Source organism: Microcebus murinus, chromosome 1 (genome assembly GCF_040939455.1).
Source record: "Microcebus murinus isolate Inina chromosome 1, M.murinus_Inina_mat1.0, whole genome shotgun sequence".
NCBI classification, from domain to species: Eukaryota; Metazoa; Chordata; class Mammalia; order Primates; family Cheirogaleidae; genus Microcebus; species Microcebus murinus.
The window spans coordinates 17,494,476-17,507,587 of record NC_134104.1 but is presented as its reverse complement, the minus strand read 5'-3'; the positions used below and the strand labels follow the sequence as shown (position 1 = coordinate 17,507,587).

Sequence of the window (13,112 nt, the reverse complement as noted above, 5' to 3'; positions counted from 1 at the left end):
AATGTCTGAAAATGGTGACAAGAATGAACTAACTCTGAAGACATACAATACATAACTAAAGAAGATAAAAATGAAGAAATGGAAAATACATGACAATAGCAGTACAATAAAAAAAATTCTAGATGTTAACTATACAATGAAATAGAAATACATATAAAAAAGGGGAACAAACAGAAAAATATTAACTTACAATTAGGTCAAATTATAGGTGATTTCCTTTGACCTGAAATCTTCTGAAAAACTGCCATAATTTATGTATTTTTAAAATTACATATAATAAAAAAAAAATTTCGAGTAAAGATAGTCTCCCATACCTCTAAAGGCACCAAGTATTTCAAAATATGATCGGTTTATCCCAGAAAATATACTGGCATTTATTGTAGTCAAAATGGACAGTAATGATACTATAGGAGGAAAAATATTTGACATAATGATTAGAATAAATAAAGCAATTAGGTGTAAATAAGAAGGCTTAGACAACCACTGTATTTCAGCACATTTTGATGATGGCATTTTTGGTCATAAATGCAGTTAGGAAGGTTTGTTTTGATCTTATACTTTCATCTCAACAAAAGCTGCATTCAAGAGGCATACTCCTGGAGTGTTTTCTTTTCTGTCCATAGGAGGTCTGGGTAAGTTAAAAGCTTGGATGGAAGATTAAAGGGAAAAAAAAAAAGTAATTTCACTAGGTTTCCAATGCTGAAGCAACCTGTCAACCAGGGTTTCTCGAACTCAGCACTGCCAACATTGTTGTGGGGCTGTCCTGGGCACTGTAGGATGTTTAGCAGTGTGCCTGATCTTTACCCACTACATATCAGCAGAACCGCCGCCCCTCTCCACGCCACCTCACACGTTGTAACAAATAAAAATGTCTGCAGACATTTCCAAAGGTCTCTTGGGAAAAACTTGCTCAGAGTTGAGAACTACTGCTATAAACTGATGTTTATTTATTCATTTACTAAATCACAGAATGCCTGCCAACAGTTACTGGCATTACCCTGTCTTGTGACTGTAAGTTGTATTTTCTGCCATTTTTGCCTACTGTTATTTTTATTATAGAGCTCCAACTTGACACTGAAGAACAAAAGAGACTTGCTGGTTCAAATAAGAAAGTCACTGTAAGAATGGACTTTCATCCAAAAGCCCAAATGGAGATGAAGCCTACCTTCGTTGTAACTCTGATTTCATTTTATGTTATTCTATTTCATTTTTTGAAGCCATGAAAAAATATTCAAGTAGTTAAGTACAGCAATGGTGCTAAGAAGTTTTATATACTTTCCTGTGGCTCCAACATCTTTTTCAATATTTCTAGCTTTAAAAACTCCTGATGCAATTGCACTTAATTATTGTATGTTTGGAATGATATTTGTTAGGCTTTCTTTTTCTTAAGACCAATTAGTTTTGATTACGTATGTTAACCTTGAGTTACCATGATTACGTCTGTGTATGTATTTGATATGAATGCCAATGCAATTCAACTCAAATATTTGTTAAGTACCTAACTTGTAGAGAATTATGCCAAGTGTTTTCGTATATCAAGTCACATGGGCCTCACAATAAATATAAAACTCCTACCTAAGTCAGATAGGCTATTAACCCTTGGAATACCATCAGAGTCCACTGGGCACAAGCTTACATTTGTGTTTCTTTCTGAGCAGTTCTAACTATTTGTAAGGATTGATATTTCTGACTTTTACCCTTTCTTACAGAAAAAAATATATATTTGAATAAAACTCACTCTGTTAATAGTTTGTCATTACCATATGAGTCCACCAGAACTTTTTATATATCTAAGACACATTATGAATCTTGGCCTTATTTTTCCTATATTTCACAACATTTTCAAAATCCCAAGATTTATTTCATCATTAGTCATCAACTATTTGTCAACTGTGCTAAAGAATAGCAAATAATATGAAAATGAAAGACCGATGGAATTGCTGAGACTTAGAAGGATGATGCAATAATAGGGAAATTATCATATTTGTATTACTGTGCTCCTGAGGTACAGTATATCACCTTTCAAGAAGGTATAAAAGAAGTCTGGTGACTCTCATTGAAGACAGTTGAAAATCTGAATTTGTCATTGTCTACATCTTGGCAAATAGGATAAAACTGACAGAGTGGACACTTTGCCAATTATTAAATAAATCAGAAGATAAATGAAATTGATCATGTAAGTGAAACCTTAAACTATGAGTCTTCAGGCGATAATATCCTAGATGAGTTTTCTCATTTTCAAGAGGTGACAAGTAAGCATGTATTTCTAAGAACAAAAAGGAAATATGGTATTTTTATCCACTTAGTCATTCAATAGGAAAGATATTACCACTTAATATTTTGCAAGAAAAACCTGAATCACCATTACCGAAACGATGGGACTATATTCTTTCCTCTTTTATAATACTTATGCAACAAATTTTATGATGTTTGTGCAATAAAATTTATTTGATACAGTTTGGAAGTGGAGAAATGCACAAGGAATTTCTTTTTTTTTTTTTTTTTTTTTTTTGAGACAGAGTCTCACTTTCTTGCCTAGGCTAGAGTGAGTGCCGTGGCATCAGCCTAGCTCACAGCAACCTCAAACTCCTGGGCTCAAGTGATCCTCCTGCCTCAGCCTCCGAGTAGCTGGGACTACAGGCACAAGCCACCATGCCCAGCTGATTTATATATATATATATATATTAGTTGGCCAATTAATTTCTTTCTATTTTTTTTTTATGGTAGAGACGGGGTCTCACTCAGGCTGGTTTTGAACTCCTGACCTTGAGCAATCCGCCCGCCTCGGCCTCCCAGAGTGCTAGGATTACAGGCGTGAGCCACCGCGCCCGGCCAGGAATTTCTTCTATAAAGGTAATTATTAATAGAAGGAAAGAGATGATGTAGGAATGAAAAAGAAAAAAAGAGACCGATTGATCATTTAATAGGTGTTTGTAAATCTAAACTTGAAAATATTTATAAATTCTGAAGACAGCTATATTCGTCAATAAAATTATGAGCTGTCAAAGTTTTAAATGTATCCAATTTTTAAAATAATTAAGTGAAATAATAAGTGCAAGACAAATACCAAGAAATACAATAAGCTAGAACCTCATAGAGATATAACTGAAATCTGGAATGAATATTTGTAAAATGGGTATATTCCAGGTTCAAGCATGGAAGGTGATCAGCAGCTAGCTGCATTCTAAAGAACACTGCCCATTTAGGAAATCCATACCTTCAAAACCAGGAAAATCTGGAATAAAAATACGGGTTTACCATATTTAAACTCTCACTAAAATTTTAAAAATATTTACTATGTTATTCTTTTTTAAGACAGGGTCTTTTAAGACAGTGGCATCATCATAGTTCACTACAACCTCCAACTCCTGGGCTCAAGTGATTCTCCTGCCTCAGTCTCCCACGTAGCAGGGACTATAGGCGTGGGCCACCACATCCGGCTGTTTTTTGTCTATTTTTTTGTACAGATAGGATCTCGCTCTTGCTCAGGCTGGTCTCAAACTCCTGGACCAGAGTGATCCTTCCATCTCGGCCTCCCCGAGTGCAAGGATTACAGGCATGAGCCACTGCATCTTTTAATGTGTTCTTAAAATTTCTAATAAAGTTATTTTTCACTATCCCATTATTCTCAGTTTTGTAAATTATTTGTAAAATAATGTTAAAATGTAAATAATAATAGTAGTAATAATAATAATAATGTAAAGGGCCCATTATATGCAGATAGTCAGTGGTGCTGAACTCGTTTCCTGGTATAATGAGAGGCAAGGTGACCCCTTGCCACAGCTGATGCTCCAGCAATCACCAGAATTGATTCATTTAATGGGGTGCAGTAAGGTATTATGCATTCCATTACTTGCACACATATATACTACACTCCCTCCACACATACACACACAAAGCAGAAAGGAACTAAAGTAGACTATCCTGAGCTACATATAACATACAGCCACAAAGAAGGGAATGATGATATTCAGACACAAGTAATCAGTCATCCAGATCCGCCTTAAGCAGTCTTTTTTAATTTTAAAAGCAAATAGATTCTATGTCACAAGAGTCCTAGAAAAAATAAAAGGAAATAGAAAAAAAAATATTATCTAATTATCCAGGAAGACACCTCTGGTTACCTCTTAGCACATTCTCACTAATGTCTGCAACCCTGAAAATAAGAGAATAAATATATCATTCAAGATTCTGTTTTTCGAAAAATGTGAGGACTTACTCCCCACTCCTCAGTAGGAAAACTGCTTACATAAAAAATCAGAGGGCCTGCCCTACAAATTCAACAACCCCACTGGACCATGTGGATCCACCTGGATTTTGCAGTTCCCGGAGAAGGGAAGCTTAGACTCTAGATCTTCACTCCCAGGGCCAGACTGGCTACATGGCCAACTCACAGGTTAGTTTTCCATATGAATTTTCCCATAAAAAACATTCTTACCCATGATGGCTGGAATCTGTACTATTACATACACTATGTTACTAATTCATAAATAGGTATTTTGAGATGGTGTGAGAACTTAATTATTACCATGCTAGAGAAATAGTATACTGAGTTATTTACAAATAAATTTTTAAAACAGTATCTGTTTTGCCTCTTTTTCAATGAGGTCATAAAATAGGGCTAATCCCACAAAACTGTTTCTCTAAATGTCTTATTAACAATAGAAAAACACTTCTACCAGAACAAGTCTCATCACCCATAACTAATAAAATATATTAAACCATGGATCAAATTTTGTTTCGAGAAGATGGGAGTCCCTTGTCTTTTCTCCTTCAGCAAGAATTGTCATATAGAGTCCCCTGACGGTGTTTTAAGTCAGGTGTGTTAAAGTCCTATGCTGACTCTACATTTCAAGTGTCAAAAGGAGGGTTGGTTCCTGGAAGCAGGAGGCTGCCAGCTGGTAGGAGCCCAGCTTGCGTGTGGGTCAGTGATACAAACTCCTCTCTTGCTTTACCCACTGCCTCTGATGGATGAGGAAGAAGCCATACCTGCCTACAGGTCCACAGAAGAATGCTTTTGAAAATGAAAGGATGCAAGTGACCTGATATCTTAATTATATTAATTCCAAACCAATTTTTTAAAAAATCTTAAAAACACAATTAAAAAAAAATTGAGTGGCTTAACCTTAAACTATATTATTGAGTCATATAAACCATATGTCTTCATTAGAAATAAAAAGTGGTAAGAAATTTCAAATCATCTAGAGCTACACTGTCCAAATATGGTAGCCTCTAGCACATGTGACTATTACAAGTATTTGAAATGTGGCTAGTTCGAATTGAAATATGCTGTGTTAAGATATGTGCTGGATCTTGAAGATCTAGTATGAAACAAACAAACAAAAAAGGAATGTGAACTATCTTATTAGCTTTTTCATATTGGTCACATGTTTAATTACTATTTGGGATATACTGGATTAAATAACATATGTTGTTAAAACTAAATTAACCTGTCTCTTTTTACTACTTTAAAAGAGACTATTAGAAAATGAAAAAGGATCTATGTGGTTCATAGTATTATTTCCATTTGACAGCTCTGTGGTAAAACATAGGAGATTCTTTAACATCAAATTATGAACCACCAAGTCCTTACCAAGAGCTGTGAAAAAAAATTTAAAAATACACAATTCAACTTGGCTAATAATTAATGTGGACCTATGTACAACATATATATCAGGCATATAAACTGTAGTTTAGATTCTAGCAGATAAAAAGAGATATGACTACAACTAATTGGAAGATAAGTTATGGTATAAATGAGTCTTACGAGAATACAGAGGCAAAGCAATAACACCATAAGAGAGCAAGGCATTTGTAAAGACTTGTAAAGGAGGCATCTTTTCAGGTGAACATTAAAAAATGTATGGGATTTTGAGAGGTCATGATAACATGTAGCACTTTAGAGGTGATAAATATGTTTGTCATACATTAACCCCATTTGGTGAAAAAGGAAAAAATTCCCCTTTTCAGTAGATAACGTCAGTAGATAGAGTAACATACATGTGGTAAAAATGAAAATGCAGGCTCAGGCCAAGTAATGAAGAGTTTTGAATGCCCCGCTGGAGAATTTGGTCTTTTCTACAGATAGAAGAAATCATCAGAAATATTTCTTACCAAGTGTCAACAGGATTGGAAACGCATAATAGGAAGACTACTAAGGCATGGAAAGGAATTGTCTGGGAAGACAGCAGATGAAGGCTGAGGGAGAAGACGGGAGTAGCATTAATTTTAAGGAATGGGAATAAAAGTCAAGGTATGAATGAGTATCATGAGAACACAAAAAAGTACAAGGATAATAGCAGAAAGGGAGGCATTGATGTAGCAAGGGATAATCAAAGAAGTTAGTCTAGGAGGAGACAAACGATGATCTGAAATCAGGCAATGGTAGGTACTTCAGGAAACAGCAGGTTTGCAGGCAGAGGTGGAGCCAGTGATAAGGAAGATTGAAAGTACAAGACAGGGAGAGGAGGTGCTGCAGAGTTCAGGTAATCATAACATAATCATAAAAGGGAAGGCAGGAAACAAGGGATGGAAGAAGGCACGAGAGATGTTGAGGAAGAGGGGAAAATTCATTAACTTATTCCACAAACACATACTGGGCCCCCACCAAATGCCAGGTGCCATGTTGCAGAAATGGACAGTGGATGACTGTGCAGGGGTCACCTGCAGAGCAGGAGGGAGGGTTACACTGGGAACCAAGGAGAATGGAGTTGGCTTGGATCAGCTGCTATGGGGAAGACGATAGGTCGTCTTACAGGGATAATTAGGAGCATCTAGTAACATTAACATCCCAGCTGATGTTACAGCATGAATAAGAAATGGAATTAACTGGTAAGGTTACGTGACTTGATACCTTAGAAATCCACAGAAGCAAGTAAAGGAAGAATTTAATTTTTTCCTAGATATGGAGAATTGACAAAATGTTAAGAAAATATGAAGGGTACTAGCAAGTCCAGGATATCTAATAGAATAGGAAAGAATGGTTATCCATTGGTTCCATCCCAGTTAGAAAGACTGGGGGTTGGGTGAAGGATTATGAACTAAAACCCTGAACTGAGGAGGTATTTATGAGGGAAGATCATGATCAGAGAGAAATGGCAAAGCTATAAACCCTATGCGTGCAACATTTCTAAGGGACAACAAGAGTCTAAGAGATGGCTGTGTTGCAGGTAGCTGAAATGGGATACAGATGAAGATAACTAGGAAGGAGCTGGCTAATATTTCAACCAGATACCAGCTTAGATGGTGATATCACTGAACACAGTAATAGGTAGGGTGGTCACATGACTCAGTTTGCCTGGGTCCTTCAGTTTATGACTCTGGTCCTAGTGTTCTCGGGTTTGGATAATAAATTGTATGTTTGCCCTAGCATAAGGTGATACAATAAATTAAAAGAAAACAAAAATCCATCTCCTGCAATTTGGTGATTATAACAATGACAGAGAGGAGTGGTATAATCAGAGAGATGAATGTCAAGGAAGGTATTGACTATCAGTAATAAATAAACAAGGCACTCAAGGCCAGCACCAGAGAAGGGATGTAGGAAAAGAAAGGGCTACTGATGAACAGGTGTCCTAAGACACAATGTTGGTAATGCTTTCAACTGAGTAAGTTGGAAGGAGTGCAAGAGAAAAATATCAAGACACGTTGTAATGTGTTCACAATAAAATGGAGGTATTACAAGACACATAAAATGTGTTAAATGGGAAAGATGGCCTTGCAAAGGCCTGTCACTCAGGATAAAGCAAAAACAGCTATTTTTAATTCCAAAAGTCCCATGTATATGAATGGCAGGTCACCAACATTGATACAAGACTACAAGTATATATCTAGCTCCACAGTTTTTAACACCAGCCCCGGAGCTTTCTTGGTTTACTGGACATTATGCACATTGTTTACCAAGTACAGTCAACTCAGCAATGGGAAGTTATCAAATCCAAGACCCAACAGCCTATGAACAGAGAAAATGGCTGTCCAACTTAAAATCTCCCTTTTTAGTGCCAGATTGGCAATGTGTGGTCAGAGTCCTGGTGCCAAGAATTTTTTTCAGCAAGTCGTTCTGAAACTTTCAAATATAGAAATGACTGAGGAAGAATAAAAAGAAGCCACACACACACACACACACACTCACACACACAAAACCACAATGAAAATTAGGCAATTCTACTCTTAGACAAAGCAGCAATTAAACCCAAACCGAGGGAGATTCCACATCTGGCACGTGGAATACAGGTGTGGGAACCAGCCATGGTTCAGAACCCCACTAATTAATTCCGTAGAAAAAAGCTCTAAAGCTTTCCCATCAGCAAATCCTGCATCACTGATGTTTCCTGCCCTGGGGGGAGGGTTTATACCATTTAAATTTCAACTTTTACAAGCATACACAAATATTAGCAAACACATGGGTTGCCTTTTTGCTTATTTCTCTCCCTCATCCTTTGAAATTAGTTTGTTTGTTAAGCTTTATGTCCAGCTACACTGCATACGATTTCTTTTTAAACCAGGTTAAGGTGGAACACAAACGAGCACAGCTAACAAAAGGAGAGCCCTGATAAAATTAGGCCATAGTCACTAAAAAGAAGGTTAGTTTTCTTAACTGATAAGGCAGCTAGGGCTCTCAAGTGCACATAAATTCTTATTGATTTGTAAAATTAATTTTAAATTTTTACAAAATACGTTGCAGACTCATGCAGAAAATCCATACCTCAAAGTTAGGAAACTTTATATTAATGAGTCTCGTAACTCCTATTTAATGTTCTAATTGGAAATCTGTAACATTCGGGAACATCTGAGAGAATACTGAAGGAAGAAGAGAAATGATACAATCATCACCTTCTGGGGGATGATAGAGTGTGAAATCGATGACTGAACCAGATGGCATTTCTAACCTAAGAAATATAGATGTTTGTTTTCAATTAAGAATGGGAATCAGATGAGTTACAGGATTAAGATCCTGAAGAAAAAGAGAAGAAAATAGGTTTCTTAACAATTATGAAATCAAAGACAGTTAAAAAAACATTAACAAACACTTATGAATGTCTCTGACTTCAGTCATGAAGGAAAAGAAGATGATAAAAGGCAAAAACAAACAAACAAACAAACAAATCCTACACATACAAAACAAAAACCCCAAACCAAACCTTTCTTAACAAAAATTTCCATTGAGATTGTCAATCCCTTAGACTGATAATCTAAGATAGTGTTTAAGAATACTTCTCACTTCTAACTGGGAGCTACATAATGTGTACACATGGACATAGAGACTGGAATAATAGACACTGGGGCCAGAAGGGTGGGAGGGTGGGAAAGGATGAGGGATTAGGAATTACTCAGTGGGTACAATGCACACTATCCGGGTGATAGTTACACTAAAAGCCCAAACTTCGCCACATGCAATATATCCATATAACAAAACTGCACTTGGACCCCCTAAATCTATAAACAAAAAAATTTTTTTGGCCAGGTGCACTGGCTCATGCCTGTAATCCTAGCACTCTGGGAGGCTGAGGCGGGTGGCTTGCTCTAGGTCAGGAGTTTGAAACCAGTGTGAGCAAGAGTGAGACCCCGTCTCTACTATAAATAGAAAGAAATAATTGGCCAACTAATATATACAGAAAAACTTAGCTAGGCATGGTGGCGCATGCCTGTAGTCCCAGCTACTCAGGAGGCTGAGGCAGAAGGATTGCTTGAGCCCAGCAGTTTGAGGTTGTTGTGAGCTAGGCTGACGCCATGGCACTCACTCTAGCCTGGGCAACAAAGCGAGACTCTGTCTCAAAAAAAAAAAAAAACCAAACAAATAAACAAAAAAAAAAATTTTTTTTTAATTCTACATTTAAGATCAAAACAGAATGCCATATCATTCACTTCAGATTTCAACTCCCTGTTAAAGCTACCGGTAACCTACTGTAATTATCAGTGGGATTTTGATCCCAACTTTTAAGATTAAAATAAAATACTTAAAACTTTAGCTCAGTGGTGGTTGATCAATTATATTAATTAAATGGTATGTCATAATCATAACAAGACTTTAGGGTTAGATGCTTTTCCTTAACAGCAAACTCTGATGGAAGTAGGTAGAGATCAACAGAAAGATAAATTTATGGAAGAATACAGAAACTATATGCAAGATGTCTCAGCATCTATGCAACCCCAACACAAAAGCCACCTTACCTCCCATCTGCATAGTCTGTGTCTGCTCCGCCCCACCAGACATCAGAGTCATCCTCCTCTGCATCAGCAGAATCGATATTGTCACTTTCCTCAGCCAGCGGGCAACACACAAATTCTACCCCTCGGAACTTGTCGATTCCACAGGGCAGCAACATGCCATAGTCATGCAAGTTGGTACTCTTCTCACTGCATGTCTAAAAAGAGTAAGGAGAAAACAGTGAGCGTGGTATCCCAAATATAACAATCAATACACCGACTCAATACTTTAGGAACCAGTTTTATAGAGAAAACAACCATGTGCTTTTTGGGTGAATTTACAGTGGGGCTTCTTTAGCACGGGTTACTTGGGTACTTTTTTTTTTAATTTTATTATTTAGTTAATAAGAACACAATGTTATACAATAGAGGCTTATAAAAACAATGGGAATAGAAACCAATTGGGATGTAGAAGGAGCCTGCACTGGGGAATAAATACCAGAGAACCACTGCTTTCTGGCTTTATTGGCATATCAGGAAATTATAAGGGTTCTGGGTACATCCTGACTCACTCCCACCTCCATCACAGATGGAAGTTCTTCTCACTTAGACCTGCCTTATTCTAGAAATTCTAACTCTCTTGGTTCACTTCCAGGGTAACAATCGTGGGAAGAGAAGAAATTACCCTCTGGGCAGCCACTATGAATCAGAACTTGTAGTCATTAGAGATTTCTCCTTCAACATCGTTTTGCTTTCCTGGAATTTGCTAAATTTGCACAAATCTAGATGAACATTAAAATTCTGAAAGCATCCACTGGAGACAAAGGAAAGATTAATAATTCAACACATATAGGTAAACAATGAAACTATTACGAAATGTATTTTGACCTTACAGGAGTCATTTTTGTTTCTTAGTAACAACAAAGAATTTTTCTTCTGAAAACTCAGAAGAAATGAAAAATGAGGTTATTAGAAGCGTAGCTGGGCTCCAAATGATTTGGTTTGTTTTCTTAAGCTCAGCAAGCTCTTAAACTTCTACAACATATTTTTACATAAAGAAATTTTTATTTTACAGTAAATCAGAACATATTACTTTATAAAAGGCAAAAATAATGGCATTTTCTGTCTAACAGCTTTAAGGCTATGAGAGAATGATTAAGTTGAGTCAGCTTACAGTTCTCAACTTCAGCACTATGATGCTTTGGACTCATAATTCCTGCTAGAGGGGAAGTGGGGTGATATTCTGTTCGCTGTAACATGTTCAGCAGAATTCTTCGCCTAATACCAACTCCCCTAGATGTGAGAACCAAAAATGTCTCCAGACATATTCCTGCAGAGGGATACGGGTGCAAAATCGACCCCAGTGGAGAACTACTGACTAGATAAAAGAATCTAATTCTAGTAGACTGATCTCATCACAACCAACCTATATAAATTTATTAGAAAACCATAATATGTCAAAAGGACAAAGCAGTTTTGAAGGTGGTCATACCACAAGGTGACATTTTCATGCTAGCTGTCACTTGTCTTCTATTGGCTTAGGCAAAAGCAGAAGTTAGCAAAGAGCTAGGTACAGATTTACCCACTGTGGGAAATTAAAGGTGGTAAATACAAAATTGGCATAACTGAGAAATAGAATTCTAACCATAGCTTTCAGGTAGTTATTTCCCTGGTCTAACACTGTATTCAGCAAGCGGTAAGAAGGGAAAAGGTACATAATAAAAAGTTTGTATATGACAAATGAAAACAATAGGTGAATGAAAAATAATTTGAAAGGTAAATCTTAAAGTCATAGCTATTAAAAATTATAGTTTTATTTTAAGTTATAAAACATGGTACACACACATAATGAATCTAATTCAACTGGTCCTGTTTTTAACTACTTAAAAGTATTCATAGACAGGGGAGGCTGTGCCTGTAGGGGTCATGGGGTATATGGAAATGCTCTGTACATTCTCTTCAATTTCGTTGTGAATATAAAATTGCTCTAAAAAAATAAAATCTACTAAAAAAAGTTATGAATAGTAGTGATTTTTTATTTTTATTTTTTTCACATTCACATAATTTTTATTACAATGTATTACTATAATCGTTCTATCAGTTACTGTTAATGTTTTATTGTGTCTAATTTATAAATTAAACTTTATCACAGGTGTGTATAGGAAAAAACATAGTTTACGTAGGATTCAATACTTTTGTGGTTTCAGGCACCCCATGGGGGTCTTGGAATGACAAGGGGAGACTACTGTATTTTGCAGTAGTGATTTTTTTAAAGAACATATTTATCAACATAGCTGTTATTTCAAAATACCCTCTAAAATGTCATTAGGTGTGGCCCCAGGAAATCTTCACTATGCAGGAAGAAGGGAGTTACAGGCTGGTACCTCTTTGGCGACGGTGTGCCAGTGGAGGTGGGTTTCGCACACATCCATCCTCTCCTGGTGTAAGAATTTGCACTTGTCAGGAACAAGAAGGGCATCGCTGACAAACTCACCAACTGAAAGAAAGGAAAACCACTTCTTGTCATTCTGTCTCTTAGCTGGACTTCAGAGAAGTTACACAGCTTTTCGACACCTGAGCAATCCAATCAAGACTCTAGAACCTTTTAGAATGTTGAATCTGACCTCCAGTTACCCAGTCAGTTCCTTGTCACATAGACCTTCATGGTTAAAATATTTCCTACATGTTTTAAGTGAAATCTTTCTTTAATTTATCTGAATTTCTTACTTCCAAATTAATCCTATATAAGCTGGTTAACTAGAGAATCAATTACCATTCAATTACAACAGGGAGGTAAAGCACAAAGATTGACATTGTCTATGTAACCATCTGAGTAGACAATATAAATCATCGCCTACTCCTCTTTCTTAGACATTTTAATCTGCTTGTAAACTAATACACATTTTAGCATCTTTCTATTTCCTAAGCAAAAAAACTATACATGCGTGTGTGTATTATATATATTT

General features: G+C 36.5%; 2 protein-coding genes across 7 annotated transcripts in view; both read right to left on the bottom strand.

Annotated features, from left to right (window-relative positions):
- ATP5PF (ATP synthase peripheral stalk subunit F6) overlaps window positions 1-13,112 on the bottom strand; it is a 411,638-nt gene that overhangs the window by 265,894 nt on the left and 132,632 nt on the right. The gene's annotated exons all lie outside the window — the stretch shown is intronic.
- The window catches only part of APP (amyloid beta precursor protein), a 249,330-nt gene that overhangs the window by 131,023 nt on the left and 105,195 nt on the right, over window positions 1-13,112 (bottom strand). For all 6 annotated transcript variants that reach the window (XM_012764451.2, XM_012764452.2, XM_012764453.2 and 3 more), the window contains exons 4-5: window positions 12,531-12,643; window positions 10,171-10,364 (exon numbers count right to left, since the gene is read on the bottom strand). In XM_012764451.2, the coding sequence (XP_012619905.1) occupies window positions 10,171-10,364; window positions 12,531-12,643 (307 nt within the window). The remainder of the gene's footprint in view (window positions 1-10,170; window positions 10,365-12,530; window positions 12,644-13,112) is intronic.